At 42.3% G+C, this 16,821-nt stretch overlaps 1 protein-coding gene across 4 annotated transcripts in view; it reads left to right on the top strand.

Annotated features, from left to right (window-relative positions):
* The window catches only part of KIF16B (kinesin family member 16B), a 288,455-nt gene that overhangs the window by 128,093 nt on the left and 143,541 nt on the right, over window positions 1-16,821 (top strand). For all 4 annotated transcript variants that reach the window (XM_015539589.2, XM_015539588.2, XM_007086799.3 and 1 more), the window contains 2 exons: window positions 15,376-15,495; window positions 16,376-16,427. In XM_015539589.2, the coding sequence (XP_015395075.2) occupies window positions 15,376-15,495; window positions 16,376-16,427 (172 nt within the window). The remainder of the gene's footprint in view (window positions 1-15,375; window positions 15,496-16,375; window positions 16,428-16,821) is intronic.

Genomic DNA, 16,821 nt, shown 5'->3' with positions numbered 1-16,821 from the left:
TTCTTGTTCCTGATCTTAGAGGAAAAACTTTCACGTTTTCACCATTGAGTATGACGTTAGCTGCAGGCAGTTTTTCCTTGTGGAAGGCTTTTGGAGGAATGGTCTCTTGGCTTTCATTTTTGGAGGGTGAAATTTTGTTTTGTCATTCAGAGTTCCATCTTCAGAACATTATACAACATGCAATAAAAATACAATAAGATAATAGCCTTGGAGATATACTTAAGATTAAGTAAAATATATTTTAAATAAAATAAATTGAAATACAATAAGTTTAAAAGTTTTACATGAAAATATGTCCCTTTATTTATTGGAAAAGATTATTACATGTATTGTATTATTTTGGTTTCAAGTGTGTTTATTTAAAAAAAAATTTTTTTTAACGTTTATTTTTTGAGACAGAGAGAGACAGAGCATGAACGGGGGAGGGTCAGAGAGAGAGGGAGACACAGAATCTGAAACAGGTCCAGGCTCTGAGCTGTCAGCACAGAGCCCGATGCAGGGCTCAAACTCACAAACTGCGAGATTATGACCTGAGCCGAAGTCTGATGCTCAACCGACTCAGCCACCCAGGGGCTCCTCAGGTGTGTTTATTATAGAAAATTTGGGGACACCCGAGTGCTCAGTCGGTTAGTCATCCAACTTTGGTATCTGAGTTTGGCTCAGGTCTTGATCTCACGGTTCGTGAGTTCGATCCCTGCAATGGGCTCTCTGTTCTTCGCATGGAGCCCTCTTCGGATCCTCTGTCTCCCTTTCTCTGTCTGCACCTCCCCTGCTTGCAAGTGTGATTTTTCTTTCTCTCTCAAACATTTAAAAAAATTGGGAATGAAAAAAGTATAAAGAAAAAAATATCCAGAGATAATTTGTTTTTATTTTGTAGTATTGCGTGAGATGCAGGTCAAGTTCAGTCTCTCCTTGTCTTTTCTCTCTTTCTCATATTTATTTATTATATTTATTATGTATTCCAAATAGGTACATAACATGAGACACACACACACACACACACACACACACACACACACACCCTTGCTATAGATGGAATTGGTCCCTTCCAAAATCCATTTGTTGAAGCCCTAATCCCCAGTGCAACTGTAGTTGGATATAGAGCCTTTAGACAGTAATTAAGTGATTAAGAGTAATTAAATGAGGTCATAAGGTTGGGGTCCTAATCCAGTAGGACTGGTGGCCTTACCATAAGAGGAAGGAAGAGAAATCTGTCTCTCCACCATTGCTTGCATGCTCAAAAGAAAGGCCATGTGAGTACAAGGTGGGGTGGTGGCTCCTGCAAGCCACGAGTGGAGGCCCCGGAACAAAACCTACTTTGCTAGGACCTTGATCTTGGACTTCTCAGCCTCTAGAACCTTGAACAATAAATTTATGTTGTTTAAGCCACTCATTCTGTTGCATTTGTTACGGCAGCTCAAGATGACTAACAGACACGTACAAACACACACATGAATCATACATATACAGAGACCCACACATTTTAAACAGAAATCGAGATCATTTTCTATGTAATCTAATGCAGTTTTTTCTGATTATCATTAGCATGAATCACACTGTGATACATATATTTTTCTAATGTATGCCACATGCTTTTCCATATTAAGTCAGCTGAGACTAGTTTAGCTTTTTGTGTTGTGATGTAAAGCTTTATTTTGTTTTGTTTTTTTTTAATTTTTTTTTTTTAACATTTATTCATTTTTGAAAGGCAGAGAGAGACAGAGCATGAATAGGGGAGGGGCAGCGAGAGGGAGACACAGAAACAGAAGCAGGCTCCAGGCTCCGAGCCATCAGCACAGAGCCCGACGTGGGGCTCTAACTCATGGACCGCGAGATCATGACCTGAGCCGAAGTCAGCCACTTAACCGACTGAGCCACCCAGGCGCCCCAAGCTTTATTTTGTTTTAAACGTGGCCAGTATATAGTGATACGTCCGAGCCTGTTGAGATGTGAAGCATCTTTCGTGGGACACATAACTGAGATTATTTAAATGCCCAGCAGTGCGGAAGTGGACAGTCACAAGTGCAGGTGTAAAACATAGGAAGGCATGAGGTTTTCTGTGTGGGCTTTGGAGGACTGCACAAAGAGGTGTGACAGTGTTAGCGAACCTCTGTTCTGAGTTTAGTTATGTGGTTTCAGCAAACGATGCAGTCAGTCTCCTGAAGGTTCAGTTCTCTTATCTCTAAACCCGGATGGAGCTTGGTAGGAGCAAATGCTTAACAGAGGTGTTCTGAAATTCAGCCATGAAGCTCTTGATGGGCCCTTCCTCCATGACATTGGTGGGTGGCTGCACAGAGCCGTGTTTTCCTTCCTGGCTCTGGACCATTCCAGACTACTGAGTCTGCGGGATAACTGTGTGCTGGGTCTGAGAGGAGCCACCATGTGCCTCTGGCTTTTGCCTTTGTGAAGTGGATCTGCTGATACCGATCCCTTGAAGAAATGATGTCCAGTTAATTTATTACAGTAGTCCCCCCTTTTCCTCAGTTTCACTTTCCGCGGTTTCTGTTACCCCCATCAAGTGTGGTCCGGAAGCAGATGACCCTCCTCTCGACGGATTGTCAGAATGTCAGCAGTAGCCTACCACTGTATCACAGCACCTGCGTCATTCACCTCGCTCACATCTTCTCATCACGGAGGCATTCTATCATCTTGCATCATCACAAGGAGAAGTAGGAGTGCAGTACAATGAGATGTTTTGAGAGAGAAAGAGCACATTCACATAACTTTTACTACAGTATGTTCTTACGTAATTGTTCTGTTTTGGAACTATTGCTGTTAACTCTTACCATGCCTATTTTTTATAAATTAAACTTTATCATAGGTACATATGTATAGGAAAAAAAAAAACCAGTATACATTGGGTTTGGTACTATCTGTGGCTTCAGGCATCCACTGGGGGTGTTGGAATGTTTCCTGTGGATAAAGGGGGGACTACTGTACATTGCCTAAGGAAGAAAGCAACCTTTGTTACTCATGACATTGATACGGAGGCACATCAGTTTTTCTGTGGCCTGCATGTTATTTGCTGGCATGTGATGCCGTGTTATTAAATGGAACTCAGGAGGAAGGATGTGGAATGCGTGACTACACGCTCCTAGCCCATCAGCATCCAGCTTGACCCAGTGGAGTTGAATTTTGCTACAACTCTGAAAGTCTGTGCAGATTCCTCATGGGCAAGACTTTTGTCGGATAAAATATTGTTTGGAATAACTGTCCATGTACCAAGACCTTGACATTTTTTTGGTGAGACAGACATGCTAGTTGTGAATTTCAGGGTTTTTTTTTTTTTTTCTGGTAATGCTAATTATTTATGCTAAGCAAAGATATGGATGTTAATGATAATAGCTACCATCTGTAATCCTGATGAGTAGATACAGATAAATCTATTTAAAGATTAACACAGATGTAGTTTGATACACAGATGTAGCCATAGGTATGTTTACATAAGAGATATGTCATTACATATAACATTGACACAGATCTAGATTGGAGACAACAAAATGGAGATATAGATAATATATAAGAGGGTGTCTTTTATTCACTCCATCATCCCCAGCATATACTAGCATCTGGCAAGTAGCAGTTCATTAAATATTAGTTGAATGGGTTGCAGAAGCAGCTAACTGGAGGATGAGGGGATTGCAAGTTGATAAACTAGTAATATACTAACATGGTATATCCTCCAAGTGAGCCCAAAACAGAGGTGTCAGTCATATGGGGGGATATAGAAAATTATGGCACAATCCTGGATGTGAAATACCTGGGAGCTTAAAAAAAAAACAACTCATGCGGCACCTGGGTGGCTCAGTTGGTTAAGCGTCTGACACTTGATTTTGGCTCACGTCATGATCTCATGGTTCATGAGATTGAGCCCCATATCAGGCTCTGTGCTGGCAGTGCAGAGCCTGCTTGGGATTCTCTGTCTCCCTGTCTCTGCCTTCCTCTCCTCTCCTCTCCTCTCCTCTCCTCTCCTCTCCTCTCCTCTCCTCTCCTCTCCTTTCCTCTCCTCTCTCTAAGAAAGGAAGGAAGGAAGGAAGGAAGGAAGGAAGGAAGGAAGGAAGGAAGAAAAAAAAAACTTAAAAAAAAAATACCATGCTTGGGCCCTGCCCCTGAGATACTCAGTTAAGGGACAGAAAAGGGCTCAGGCATGATACTTTTTAAAAACTCCTTGGGTGATCTGCTGGTCTAACAGGACAAACAACTACACATAGATGTTAATGTCAGTAGTATGTATTCGACTGAGATCTGAGTGGTTAGGCTGCTTAACTGTGGTCAGTACAGGGGGCGTGTCCTCTGTGGATCTGAGTAGGCTCTAAATGTTTCCCACAGTAAGGGGAAAGATGGGGTAAGATTCAGATAGAGGAAGGGACTGCAAGGCTATTCCAAGCAGACATTCCAGCAAAGGCTGGAAGGTGGATATGAGTGTGACAAGAAAACAAGAGTAAACCAGCTTTACATGACCAAAGCGTGAGGCAGATGTCAGAGTGAAGCTTTCCAGGTTACAATGTGCCACTTAAAGTGACCCTTTCACTTAGCTTTCTTACCTGTGTTCAAATTTGTATTTTATAGAAATGCCCTTGTAGTACCTTCTGGTGAGCCCTTCTGAGTATTTTAGGCTTCCATTCAAATATACTTCAAATATACTAATGTACTTCTGATCACAAGATCCTGCTCTACTTAAAAAGCCTAGTTAAATATTAATGTGGGGAAATTTGCTCTTGCATATTTTCACACGTAATTTCTTTAATTGGTATTATGCATTTTGCATAATTTAAATACCAACATCTGGGTGATTTGCTCAGCCAGCAGAGGACTGCTTCATCAGAAAGATCTACACAGCACCGTCTCTGAACTGCCTGCCAAGAGTTAGCTGTTGGTGTTTAAAATAAAGAATGTTTTCTGTAACGGGAAGTGTAGTGGAAATTGAACTGCCCCAAGAGTTTCTGTTCATTAAAAGCACAATATTAATTCTATTTAGTGTTAGGGGCTGACTGCCAATAATCCTAGGAAATTTAGATTTGTTAGCACCATGGAGTAGGTGGTGGCCAGATTCTTCTCTTCCTATTTCTGCCCTGGTGAGTCTGGAACTGTTCACCGTCTGTTCTAAAGGTGTTTCTTTTGACCACAGGTACTTTAATGAGGATTGTTTCAAAGTCATGTGAAAAACAAGGTTTTTACATTTCTACCCTAACTTTCATGATGTAATAGGTGCCAATCTGATATCAGCATCATGATGCTAGGTAGACATGTGTTGGATACTTCTTAAATAATTTATGATGATAGTCTTTTAGGATCAAACCTTCACATTTAAGCAAGATTCCCTTATAAGCTTGACTTATTCCGGCCATTTTAAGTATTCTTTTGAGGTTCAAGAGCTGCTTTTGCCTAGCAAGGAGCATAAAAACAGGACTGATCAGAAACAGTCTCAGGCTTGGGATCAGAGATCACGATACTGTTAAATATTTTGGCTCTCACTGATCCCATCCTGAATTCTCTTTCTCTGGGCCTAGCTTGTTGTCCTGGAGCCACCATTTGCTTTCTGGAGGGGAAGACACACAGTAAATGTAATTTTGGTAGCCTTGAGTGCTCTGAAAATATTAAGCCCAGTGGAGTGGTAGAATATGTGCCCGGGAGTAGGGGAATGGGGTCTAGTAGGGCATAAACTTTATCTGAGCAGGGACTTTCTCCATTTACTCACTGCTATCTTTGATTTTGAGAGAGCAGGCAGCATGTGTGGTAAGAGCTTATTGACAAGAAGGGATAAGCAACAAAGTCGGGAGAGAATGTCCCAGGCAGAAAGAATAGCATGTGCAAAGGCCCTGTAGTGGGAATGAGGAGGCATTATGGCTGGAGCATTGTGAGTCAAGTGGAGAGAGGAGGGAGGCGAGGTTGGAGAGGTGCACAGGGGCCAGATGAAATGAGATGTGGGGGTCATTTTATTCTAAATGCATGGGAAACCACCATAGGGTTCTATGCGTGACCTTTTGATGTTTAGAAAAGGTGGCTCTGGCTCATATGCAGAATGGATTGTAGGGTGGCAAGAGAGGAAGCAGAAGGACCAACTGGGGGATGTCAGAGACTCCAGGTAGGACATGGTGGTAGCCAGATCAGCTCAGTAGCAGTGGAGACAGAAAGTTGTGGATGATTCAGACTTTGTTGTGTAGGTAGAGCTGATAGACCTACTGATGGTCTGGCTAGGGGAGCTGAGGCAAAGAGAAGCATCAAGGGTGGCATCTAGGTTGATCCACTTGATTCTTCCTTTTTTTTTTGTTTGTTTTCTCAAGCCATGGATTGCTAATTCTGCCTTCCCACCTAAACCTCCTCCTTGCTGGAGCCTCATTCTCATTAAGGCTGATCGCCAGTCCTCCCTTGATTCTAGGTCTGTGGTATCTGCTAGACCTTTTCAGTTATGGTAGACTTCCATTTCCTTATTAACTTCCACAGACTGTTCTTTCCTCTGTGTGTGTGTGTGTGTGTGTGTGTGTGTGTGTGTGTAAATCAGATTATGATTCAGAGAGCATAATTAAATAGAGCTCTCATAAGAAGGATTACATATTACCAATAGACTTGTAGGGTCATAGAACATGCTGTTAGCCACCCAGTATTATTTTTATTCACTTCTCTCTCACATTCTCTTCTGGGAACACAGCAAAAATAAAGTTATTTCCTGGAGGAATGTGAAGGAGATTCTTACCTCTTTTCATCATACTCAGGCTGCATGAACAAAGAGTGAAAGAAGACAGGATGATAGTTGGCGGTTCACATGTACAGCTTCATTGATTTCCTGGTAATCTTGGCAACTGTTTCCTTTCTCTGTTAGATTTCTTTCTGTGTGTGGAAGAACATACAAGAAATAGTAGCTTTTGGCTGAATGTCAGCTTGTGGTGTACTTTCAGGATTTCAGAGCTAGTTAGTGTTGCCAGTGACCGTTTATCATTTTGTATTATATGAGAAACGTGTAAATTACTTGAGAACACTTGCTAGTCAAGTTGGTGAGTGATTTTAACAAGTCACCAGTATCCACTTGCTGAGCTGTCTGCAAAGTATTACTAGTAAATGTCAGGATTGTTTTTTGTTGTTGTTTTTTTTTTTTTCCTGGCAATAAAAATCTTTTGGATATTTATCAGATATTTGCAACTCTTGCAAGCTCTCCAGTTTTCCTTATTTCTCATTAAGAAGAATATGTAAAATAGTTGAGAAGGATGTCTTAAGGTCAGTCCGCCTAAACTGATTGTCACAGAGTGCATCTACCTCTGCAGTGTCCTTTATAATCCCGCTTTTCTTTTTCCTCTGTTCCCATTCTTCCTGCACATCCTTGCCAGATTCATCTTCTAAAGTATCAACCCGTTCCTGTTTTCAAAATTCTCAATGGCTTCCTGTTTTCTGAATCAAATAATGATCCATCTACCTGGCTTTCCAGTCCATTTTTTTCCAGGTTTAGCAGGTAAAGTGAATTTCCAGGGGTCTCTTGTGGATATACCCATGTTTGCTGTTGCCCTGTCTTTTACTCAAGGAGTCCCCCAAACCTGGAGTATCCCTTATTTTCTTCCTTTTTGTAACCTGCTGAAATCCTACTCTTTAAAGAGGCATTTGGAGATGACATCACAGTTTCAAAGATGGGAGGAAATAATAAAAAGCAAAGCAAGCATCCCATGCTGCAGCAGAAAAACCACCGTGAACTCACTAATAGGGAGCAGATGACAAAGTCACAAGCCGGCCCTGAGGAAGAGGGAAGGTTGTTCCTAAGCCTGCACATCGGAAGCTGAATCAGTGAGGGTTCTTAAGGAATTAAAAAAAAAATATATTTTTTAATGTTTATTATATTTGAGAGACAGAGCACAAGCGGTGGAGGGGCAGAGAGAGAGAGAGGGAGGTACAGAATCTGAAGTAGGCTCAGGCTCTGAGCTGTCAGCACAGAGCCTGATGCAGGGCTTGAACCCACGAACCGTGTTATCAGGACCTGAGCCGAAGTCGGACACTTAACTGACTGAGCCACCCAGGCGCCCCTAAATCAGTGAGGGTTCTAAAAACCCTTCCCGGGGCCCTCCAGTCTGGGGAGATCCAAACTGATTTCCCTGTTCTTATTTGAAGAGCCATAGAAGTAGCTGGTGGTGGTAACTGGGAGGAAGTGAAATGCGGAGCTGATTCTCTTTGTAAGTAAAGGCCTGGTGAAATGGTGAGAGACCTGGGAGCAGGCTTCCCCACAGGAGTGGGATCTCAAGCAGGAGGAAGGAGCACAGTAGAGGATATTTCATGACCTTTGCTAAGAGAGGGCAGAGCCCTGGAATTCAAATTCACCCTAGAGCCTCTAGGGTGCTTTGTTTGAAACGTGGCTCTCGTCATTCCATCTGGCTAGGGAAAAGTGATAGAATGCAGGCTACTCAGTCTTTGAACTTGACAAGATCACAGGAACAGCAGGACAGGGGTAAAGGAGTTGCCCGTTGTGTGTTAGAGCCTACAGAATCTCTGGATTCCTAAGCATACACACCTGAGCACATATACGAGATGAGAGATAAAACTAGGGTAATTCTAGAAACATAGTTATAATAAGGGATGGGTGGACAGATGGACAGAAAGAAAGAAAGAAAGAAAGAAAGAAAGAAAGAAAGAAAGAAAGAGAAAAAGAAAGAAAGAAAGAAAGAAAGAAAGAAAGAAAGAAAGAAAGAAAAGAAAAGGAATCTAGCATGCAAAAGACAAAGGGTCCAGATCTCGATGAAAACATACCTCAAGGCATGGGAGTTCTTTACAATTGTTTCATTCTGTGGAACTAAAGTTAGTGAGAAATGTGAAGTCGATAAACAAAAGAAGATGATAATAAAAAGCAGAATGAGGTTGGGGGAAGAAAAAAAAAAAAACAGGAGATTGCAGACCTAAAGAAAGAGTGTGAGGTCCAAAACAACATCCAGTACAGCACTAATACGTAAAATTAGAAATACCAAGGGAAAGAATAGATGCCATTGAAATCAAATTACTAAAAGAGTAAAGGCTTCATAATGTCAATGAGCACAAATGAAATACTCAAGGTATTAAGTAATCAGAAGCTAAAATATGAAGAAGACAAAGACAATGTCATATAAGGATAATTGGCATCCCTGAAGTAGACAGTCAGCAAATGAAACAAAATGCGGTAGAAAACAAGCCAGTTTTCGTGAAATGAAGAAATAAGCAAAAGAACTGGGTCTGCAGATGAGTCTTGTATTCCAGGAAAATTTGGAGTACAGAAGGTTCAAGACTGAAATCTATCTTAATTAAGCTATTGGATTTCAGAGATAAAGGAGTTCTTCATACCCCCCTGGGCAGAAAAGCAGATTGTCTGCCGTGGACTAAAAGTTAGTGTAGCTTCCTATTTCCTCAGAGTAGCAGTCAGTTTCTGAAGATAATGGAGCCGTGTGTTCATCATTCTGAGGGAAAGGAAGTATGACCCGACGGTGGCCCAAACTGACACAGCTAAGGGGTTATTCAGGTGTGAGGGCAGGAGGCAGATATTTCCAAACGTGTACAAACTCGAGTAAGAGTGGTTAAAATCAAAGCACGTATGAAAAATGTACGTCGGCAGCACCGTCAGACCGCTAAATATGCTTCATGACGTTTTAACTTAGAAGGATATTTTAGGAAATAGCCCTTGTAATGAAGGAACATTTGGTTGAAATTCAACAAATACTTCAGTTTCTTTTCCTTTTGTTAAATTCACATAAAGTCACGTGCGGTGTGTTAAATGAAAAAGTAGCTTTGCTAGAGGCTAATTTTATTTTTTATAAAAGTCTTCCTGTCTGCCTGGCTTCCTCCCTCCCTCTTTACACACACTGCGGGCACCGGCTCCAGGGGAACCTTTCGTCTTCTGCTAAGTGTCATAGGCAAGTTGGCAGAAGTTAACTGCACTTTATACTGTGAGGCAAGGCTACAAAATTCCGCTAGTGAAACACATAATTCTCCATAGACTACATTTGCTCAAAAAAAGAGTCTGACATTTAATTTTTGGCTGTCAAAAAACAATCTACTTAAAATCACTTACTCCCTACCATGGCGAATAATCAGCACTTATTGAGTGACTGCTGTGTGCCCGGTGCAGCCATATTCACCTGACGTAGTCAGTGTGAAGAAAGACAGTTTCTATTCTTAGACAGCTCTTAATTTAGGTGGGACAGACACATCACCAGTTTTCCTAGTATTCCCCAAGTGAGATCCAGCTCTCAGGAGACTTCTCAAAAGGGAAAAATTGGTTTTGTTGTTGGTTAAGTTCTTGTTTTGGTTTTCACTTAGTCATTGAGGAAAGCTGTTGACTTTTGTCAGAAAGTACTAGATGCTGAGGATATGGCTGTGATTAAAAGAGGTAGGACCTCCGCTCAGTCTTATAAACAGGTATGGTGGTTACGTGGGGCGCTCCCAATGAACTAAGCCCTTGTGTGGTCTCCTCCCCTGGAATCGGCAGCCCTGCCTGTAACTCACCTGAACTGCTGGAATGTGCCAGAAGTGACACAGTGAGCGTAAAGGCACTGGACACATGTTTTAGGTTCAGAGAAACATATTGAACATATTATTTGCAAATGTAATGAACATAATGTTTAAAATAAGCTGATGGTATGTTTTGACACTTTTAGTCAGGCTATGGTTTCCTTTTTATACAATAATTGGTTGCCAGAAGCTTTGTTTCAATACAAAATACGTGCAGCTCTATATATTTTCCCATTTCTTTGGGACGTGGCGTTCCTAGAGTTGGGGGAGGGATGGCCAATTCTGCTATGTTAAATATTCCATCTTATCAAAGAGGTGTTTCATAAATTATGTATAACAGTAGATGCCACTCAATAAATATTTTATACGTGATAGATATTTTTGTCTGAAATTACTTTTTCACTTGAGCAATGATTTAAACCCTCGTTTTTAGTTTTATGAGGTGACACTTTTATAATATCGTGTAGTGAATGCAGCTTGAATGTCATGGAGCTTTAGAGCAGCATTAATCATAAATTCATCTGCCCCCACTCCCAGTCCTGGAAGACTGTCTCTTAATTCAGCTGTTACCCATATTGTGTATGGAAGTGTGTGTGAGAACATGCTGGTGTGTGTGCATGGGAAGGGGGAGGTGGGGACAGGTAATGCTTTTGACCTAGTGGCTCCAAAGTTATGAATTTCCAATGATTTTCAACATCTATGAGACTTATTTCAAGGAAGGGAAAAAGAAAGTATTTTTCAGTGGTGTAAAAAAAAAAAAAAGGAATATGAAACTAAACTGGGATGTAGTCCAAAACAATTTCTCTAGTTTGAGTGTGAGCTATGAGAATTTAAAATATTGCCTTTTCCTCGGGTTATTGTCCACTCTTATGCAGAAAGAAAATACATATGTCTCTGTACTTCTGAGAACAGTCACTGTCCTCTTCACATGGACCTAGAGGCCTGGAACATTCGTTGGCAGGCGGCTGCCTAACCACATATGTGGTACTGTCACAGTTCAGAGCCACCAGACCTTCCAGTGAGGACACTGTTTTATGAAATAGAACCGTGTGATTAAGTTCTCCACTCTAACATATATCTTTTTTTTTTTCTTTTTTTTAAAGCACATACTTTCCTCTCCTGCTTGAATTCTACAGTCAGGAGGAAAAGAACACATTCTACCAATATCTGAGAGATAGGAGTAGAGGCTGGTTTATTTAGAGTACTCATTTAACTAAGATTTGCGAGGGCCTTGGTACAGTAAATCAGGATTACTGAAGTCCCCGACCTGGAAGCCTGAGGTTTTGAGCCCTGCAGTGGGAGCCTGGCTGATAAGAGGAGTAATTGAAGAACAATGATACGCTTCATTTCCTTTTCTTGAATCGAAGTTATGCATTGGTCATTTTCTCTGCGTATCTATTTAATGGTTGTTAAATTAAATTGCTTTCTTTCAAGTGGTGATTTTTATGGGTTTTGTTGTTTTTTTTTTTTTTTTTTTTTTTTTGCATTTCATTCCATCACCCTCTTGCATGACTGCAGCTCTGTGGGTGTGTGTTTGAGACTCATATATCTGCAGAGATGAAGGCCCAGGGAACTTCTCTCTTCCTGCTACCCTTCCCCTGAACCTCTTAGTAACTCCCTTGTCTATAAGGTTGTGAAGTTCTGAATCCTTGACCTAGAGGATGACATCGTTTTAATATTTCAGTGACATGAAATACATTTATTCATTGCAGAAATGTAAGGTGTACTGAGTATGTTTCAGGCAGTGCTCGCTTTGGGGATCTAGAACTGTGCCCTGGTCACAGTGCGCATTATAGGGGTGGGGTAGGGAAGAGACCCGCTAGGAGTGTCTTTACCAGGAGCCTGGTTGGTAGCTTAGAGCTTGCTTCCCCGTCGCTCACATTATACCTAAGATCACAGAGTGCAGCGTTGTGCTCTTGGACGTGACTCAGTCAGAGCTCAGCATGGCCCAGCCTCAAGGCTGGACTTTTCACCTTCGGTCTTTGGAATTTATCTCAGATTTGTTTAGAAGCCTGATTTTAGAGCTCTTTTGTCTTGGTACCGATGGGCCTTATGTTAGGACAGGGACCCATGGTCTGTTGCCTGACCAGCGCTGTTGCCGCCCTGCCTGCATTTGTCGGAACTTCGTGTACCTGACCATTCATTCATTCATTCATTCATTCATTTGGCGATACTAACCAGTTACAATGTGTCAGACATGAGATTAGGCACTGGCTTATATTCTAGTCTGGACAGGTAATAAGCTCATATGTAATATATCATGTAGTGGTAATTGCTAAGGAGGGAAACATCAGGATAAAGGAGGTTAGTGCTTATTACTTTGTGTGGGGTGATGGGGAAGGTGGCATTTGAGTGGAGACTTGAGGTACTGGAGGCTGAGTTATTTATATTTATACACACACACACACACACACACACACACACACATATTTGAGAGTTCTTCTCAACTAGAGTTGATGTAGTTCCCCAGAGGATATTTGCTTGTATCTGGAGACTTTTTGGTTGTCACAGCCTTGTGGAAGTGGTAGGGTACTACTGGTATCTAGTGGGTATATAACCGAATTCAAGGGTTTGCTTGGGGTGCACCAAACTGAATGCCACCCAAGGAAAACAAAGAACTTTCAATAGGGAGATAGGGAGAGAGTTCTCAAAGCACTGTCCCCCCATGGGGTTAATACGGGAAACTTTAATTCAGCGTGTTAGGGAGCAGGGGCAGGGGGTTTGCATAGGTTTGCAAGGAGGCTTGCAGGGAGTTTGCCTTGGGTTCAGTTGTGCATGCCTGACATGTTAGCGTGCCAGTACATACATCCCATCTTTGAAATGGTGGAAAACTGCACTTATCGGAGGGGATCTTGGTATTGTAATGAGCTAAAGGTAACTTCAGAACAACTCGGGGGTTTCTGTAAAACCCAGGCTGTCCTCACCTCCAATCTGGCTCAAGCTGGCTTATGTAAAGGGATATCAGGTGAGACATACCTAGCAAGGGACTGTCAGGTCAAACACCTAACTGGGGCTTCTCCTTGGCTGGAGCTGTTGGTTCTACAAAAACGAAACACATTCCTTCCCTACTTTTGTTCTTTCCCCTCCTCCCTTCTGCTGATAGCTTTTAGCCCTCTTATTTGCATAACTTCCCATTGCATCATAGCTAACAGGTAGAGGCCAGGGGTACTGCTAAGCCACCTGCAGTGCACAAGGCATCCTCCCATGATGAAGAGCCATCTGATCTGAAATGTCAGTAGTGCCAGGGTCTGGAAGCCCTCTTCTAGGGGAAGGGAAGGGACAGACAGTAACAGAAGAAACAGCCACCATAAAAGCAGAAGGAACAACGATGCCTAAAGCCCTGAGTTGGGGACGGGCTGGCAAGTTTGAGGAAGGGCAAGGAGCCTCTGGACTCCTAGACAGCAGTGAGCAAGGTGGGGGGAGATGAGAACGGGAGGTTAGCAAGGGATGAGATCGTGCAGAGCTTTGTAGAACCTTACAAAGGCTTGGGCTTTCAACTCTATGAAACGGGAGGCCAGGGAAAGGATTCGAACAGGGGAGCAGCCTGCCCTCACATCCCTCTGGCTGCTGAGTAGAGCACATGACACAGTGGGGCACCAGTGGTGGTGGCCCGGTGAAAGATGATGGTGGTTGGGGCTCAGGAGGAATGTGGTGCAGGTGGTTCAATGTTGTCAGATTAGGTCATATTTTGAAGGCAGAGTCAACACTAAGCATGTAGGATTTAGAGAAAGAAAGGAGCAAAGTATAGCCTTGGTGTTTGGTCTGAACAATTAGAAGGAAGGTTGGCATTTACCGGGATGGTATGGTGTGCAGGTTTGAGAGGCAGGGGAAATCAAGGGTTGGGTTTTTCTTTTAATGTTTATTTATTTTGGGGGGGAGAGAGAGTGGGTGGGCACAAGTGAGGGAGGGGCAGAGAGACAGGGGGACAGAGGATCCTAAGCAGGCTCCGTGCTGACAGCAGAGAGCCTGATGCAGGACTCGAATTCACTAACCCCGAGATCATTACCTGAGCCAAAGTCAGATGCTCAAGCGACTGAGCCACCCAGGCACCCCAAGAGTTGGTTTTTTAATGTATTAGGTTTGAGCTGCCTGTTTGGCATCCCCATAGAATACACTGAGGTAAGTGATTGTATGTATGCATGAGTGTGGGGTCAAGGGAGAGGGCTGTCTGTAGCATTAGACTTGAGTCATCGCATGTAGATTGCAGGTGAAGTCCAGAGACAGGATGCGGTCATCAGGGAGTGACTATAGGTACTCTGGTCCCAAGGATGAAAGCCTGCAGGAGAGAGTGGGAGGGGAGGAATTGGAGAAACCACTAGTGTAGGGAAGACTTTGGAGGAGATTATCTCCAAAGGGACACAGAGAAATTGTTGGTAGTTGGAGGAGATGCAGAGCCAAGGGGGGTGGTCATGGTGGTCGTTGTTGGGAGAATGTGTAGCAGATTTTTATGTACGTAGGGATGACCTGGTAGGTATTAGAAGTTAGTTCAGGAGACAGAGGGTCAAGTACATCTGGCACAGAGGTTGCTAATGCACAGGAAAGGATTGCTTTGGGGAACATTCACAGTTTTGACCATAGTAACCAGTGAGAAGAGCTGACAGATTGGGAGACTTCTAGATATTAAGTGAAATAAGGGTTCTGAAGAGGGAGAAAGATTACTTTGTAGTTGGCTGGTCCTAGGACCTTTCCTAAACAAGACAAGGTCTGAGCTTGGTTTCAAAGAGGTTGTATTCATCAGGCAATAAGTTTACTTCATTTTATATTGAGCTTTTTGTATATTTCAAGTTCACTTTACCTGCCACATGCCAGGATCCCAGCATGAAGATTTTCCATTTTTCTTGCAGCTGTTTTGATGAGAAATAAAATACTACTCATTCTCTTTCCTCTAAGTAATCTTTCCTTTCCTTTCCCTCCTAATTTCAGGAACAAACTCTAGCCCTTAGGAAAGAAGGGATTGGAGTTGTTTTGGATTCTGAACTGCCCCATTTGATTGGCATTGATGATGACCTTCTGAGTACTGGAATCATCTTATATCACTTGAAGGTTAGAAGTGGCTTAAGTAGAACATAATTTTGTTTTCCGTTTCCTCTTTAGACACTAGCGGGGTTTCCTGTAATACTCTACATCCGTGAACACAACTATTACATTAGAGAATACACTACAAATCTTTGAGCCCTTTGGGGATTTTCGATGGTTCACTGGTGTTCTGTGGTATTAAAAGTTCCCATGTTTATGGAGTTCTAAAGCTAAATGAAGATCCATTTACTTTGCCTGCCACTTTGGAGAATCAGTGTGAGAGAGGTAAGGAACAAAAAGGCAGGCAGACCAAGGAAATAAAGTTACAACCACCTGGAGCTGAGATTTGCTAGATGTAATTTTCTAGTCCCTGGGGTTAATTATAAAGCGTGTCTCCAGCCTACATTATTGGGCCTGGTCCCAAACTGGCAATTTGTGTCAAGAGAACAGAATTACCACATTAGTATCAGTGGTTGCCTCTGTAACCTTGACTTAGTATCCTCTCTCTGATCCATGCCTTAAAATGAGGATAGTGTTGGATCTGAGCTTTGCAGGCTCCCATAAATTGTATCTTTAGATAGGAAGAACCTCTGGCCCCTAGAGGAGAAACTTGCCAGAAAGGATCAGGAACATCAGTGGGATTACCCACGTGGATAGAGTATGGATGCACGCCAAAAATAGGAGCCTACCCTTGTTGAGCAGGAAGCCTCAGGACCTGTGCATTTTCTGGGCAACATGGGACATTGTTACAGAGCCTCAGTGAACTCTAATTGCACTGAGGCTATGGCCTGTCTGGAACATTGCTCAGCCTATCAGCCATCAGCTTGCTTGGGTTTACATGAAAAATGGAGAAACAGACCATTCTTCATGTTCTTGCTAATAAATTCAACTTGACTTTTCTTCCTAGGAAGGTCAGACATATGTTGGTCGAGAAGATGCTTCAACAGAACAGGATATTGGTGAGAATCTTTATCAATTTCTTCTTCCCAGTGATTTTTAAAAATCATTTAATGAAGAATTTTCTTTCGAATGACTAACACTAAAGTGATTATAAAAAAAACCTCTTTTGCAAATACAGTATCGATCAGTATGTGCATTTCTATAATTTTGAGTGCAACTCAAATGAATGGAACAGAACAATTAGTTTAGTGAATAAAATGGAATTGTACATCCTTACCCCCACCGTATATACATTCTATACTCTGTCACAACTTTCGAGAGTAATTTAAATTAGTCTACTCTCGTCACAATGGGACAGTGATGAAAATGTGCTAACAGACACAGATAGAGGGTAGTAGATCCCTCAACAGGAAGGATATAGACACCTGTGCAATGATGCCAGAGTGCACAACA

The sequence above is a fragment of the Panthera tigris genome, chromosome A3, assembly GCF_018350195.1.
Source record: "Panthera tigris isolate Pti1 chromosome A3, P.tigris_Pti1_mat1.1, whole genome shotgun sequence".
Taxonomy (NCBI): domain Eukaryota; kingdom Metazoa; phylum Chordata; class Mammalia; order Carnivora; family Felidae; genus Panthera; species Panthera tigris.
This window is presented reverse-complemented; position numbering and strand designations above follow the sequence as displayed.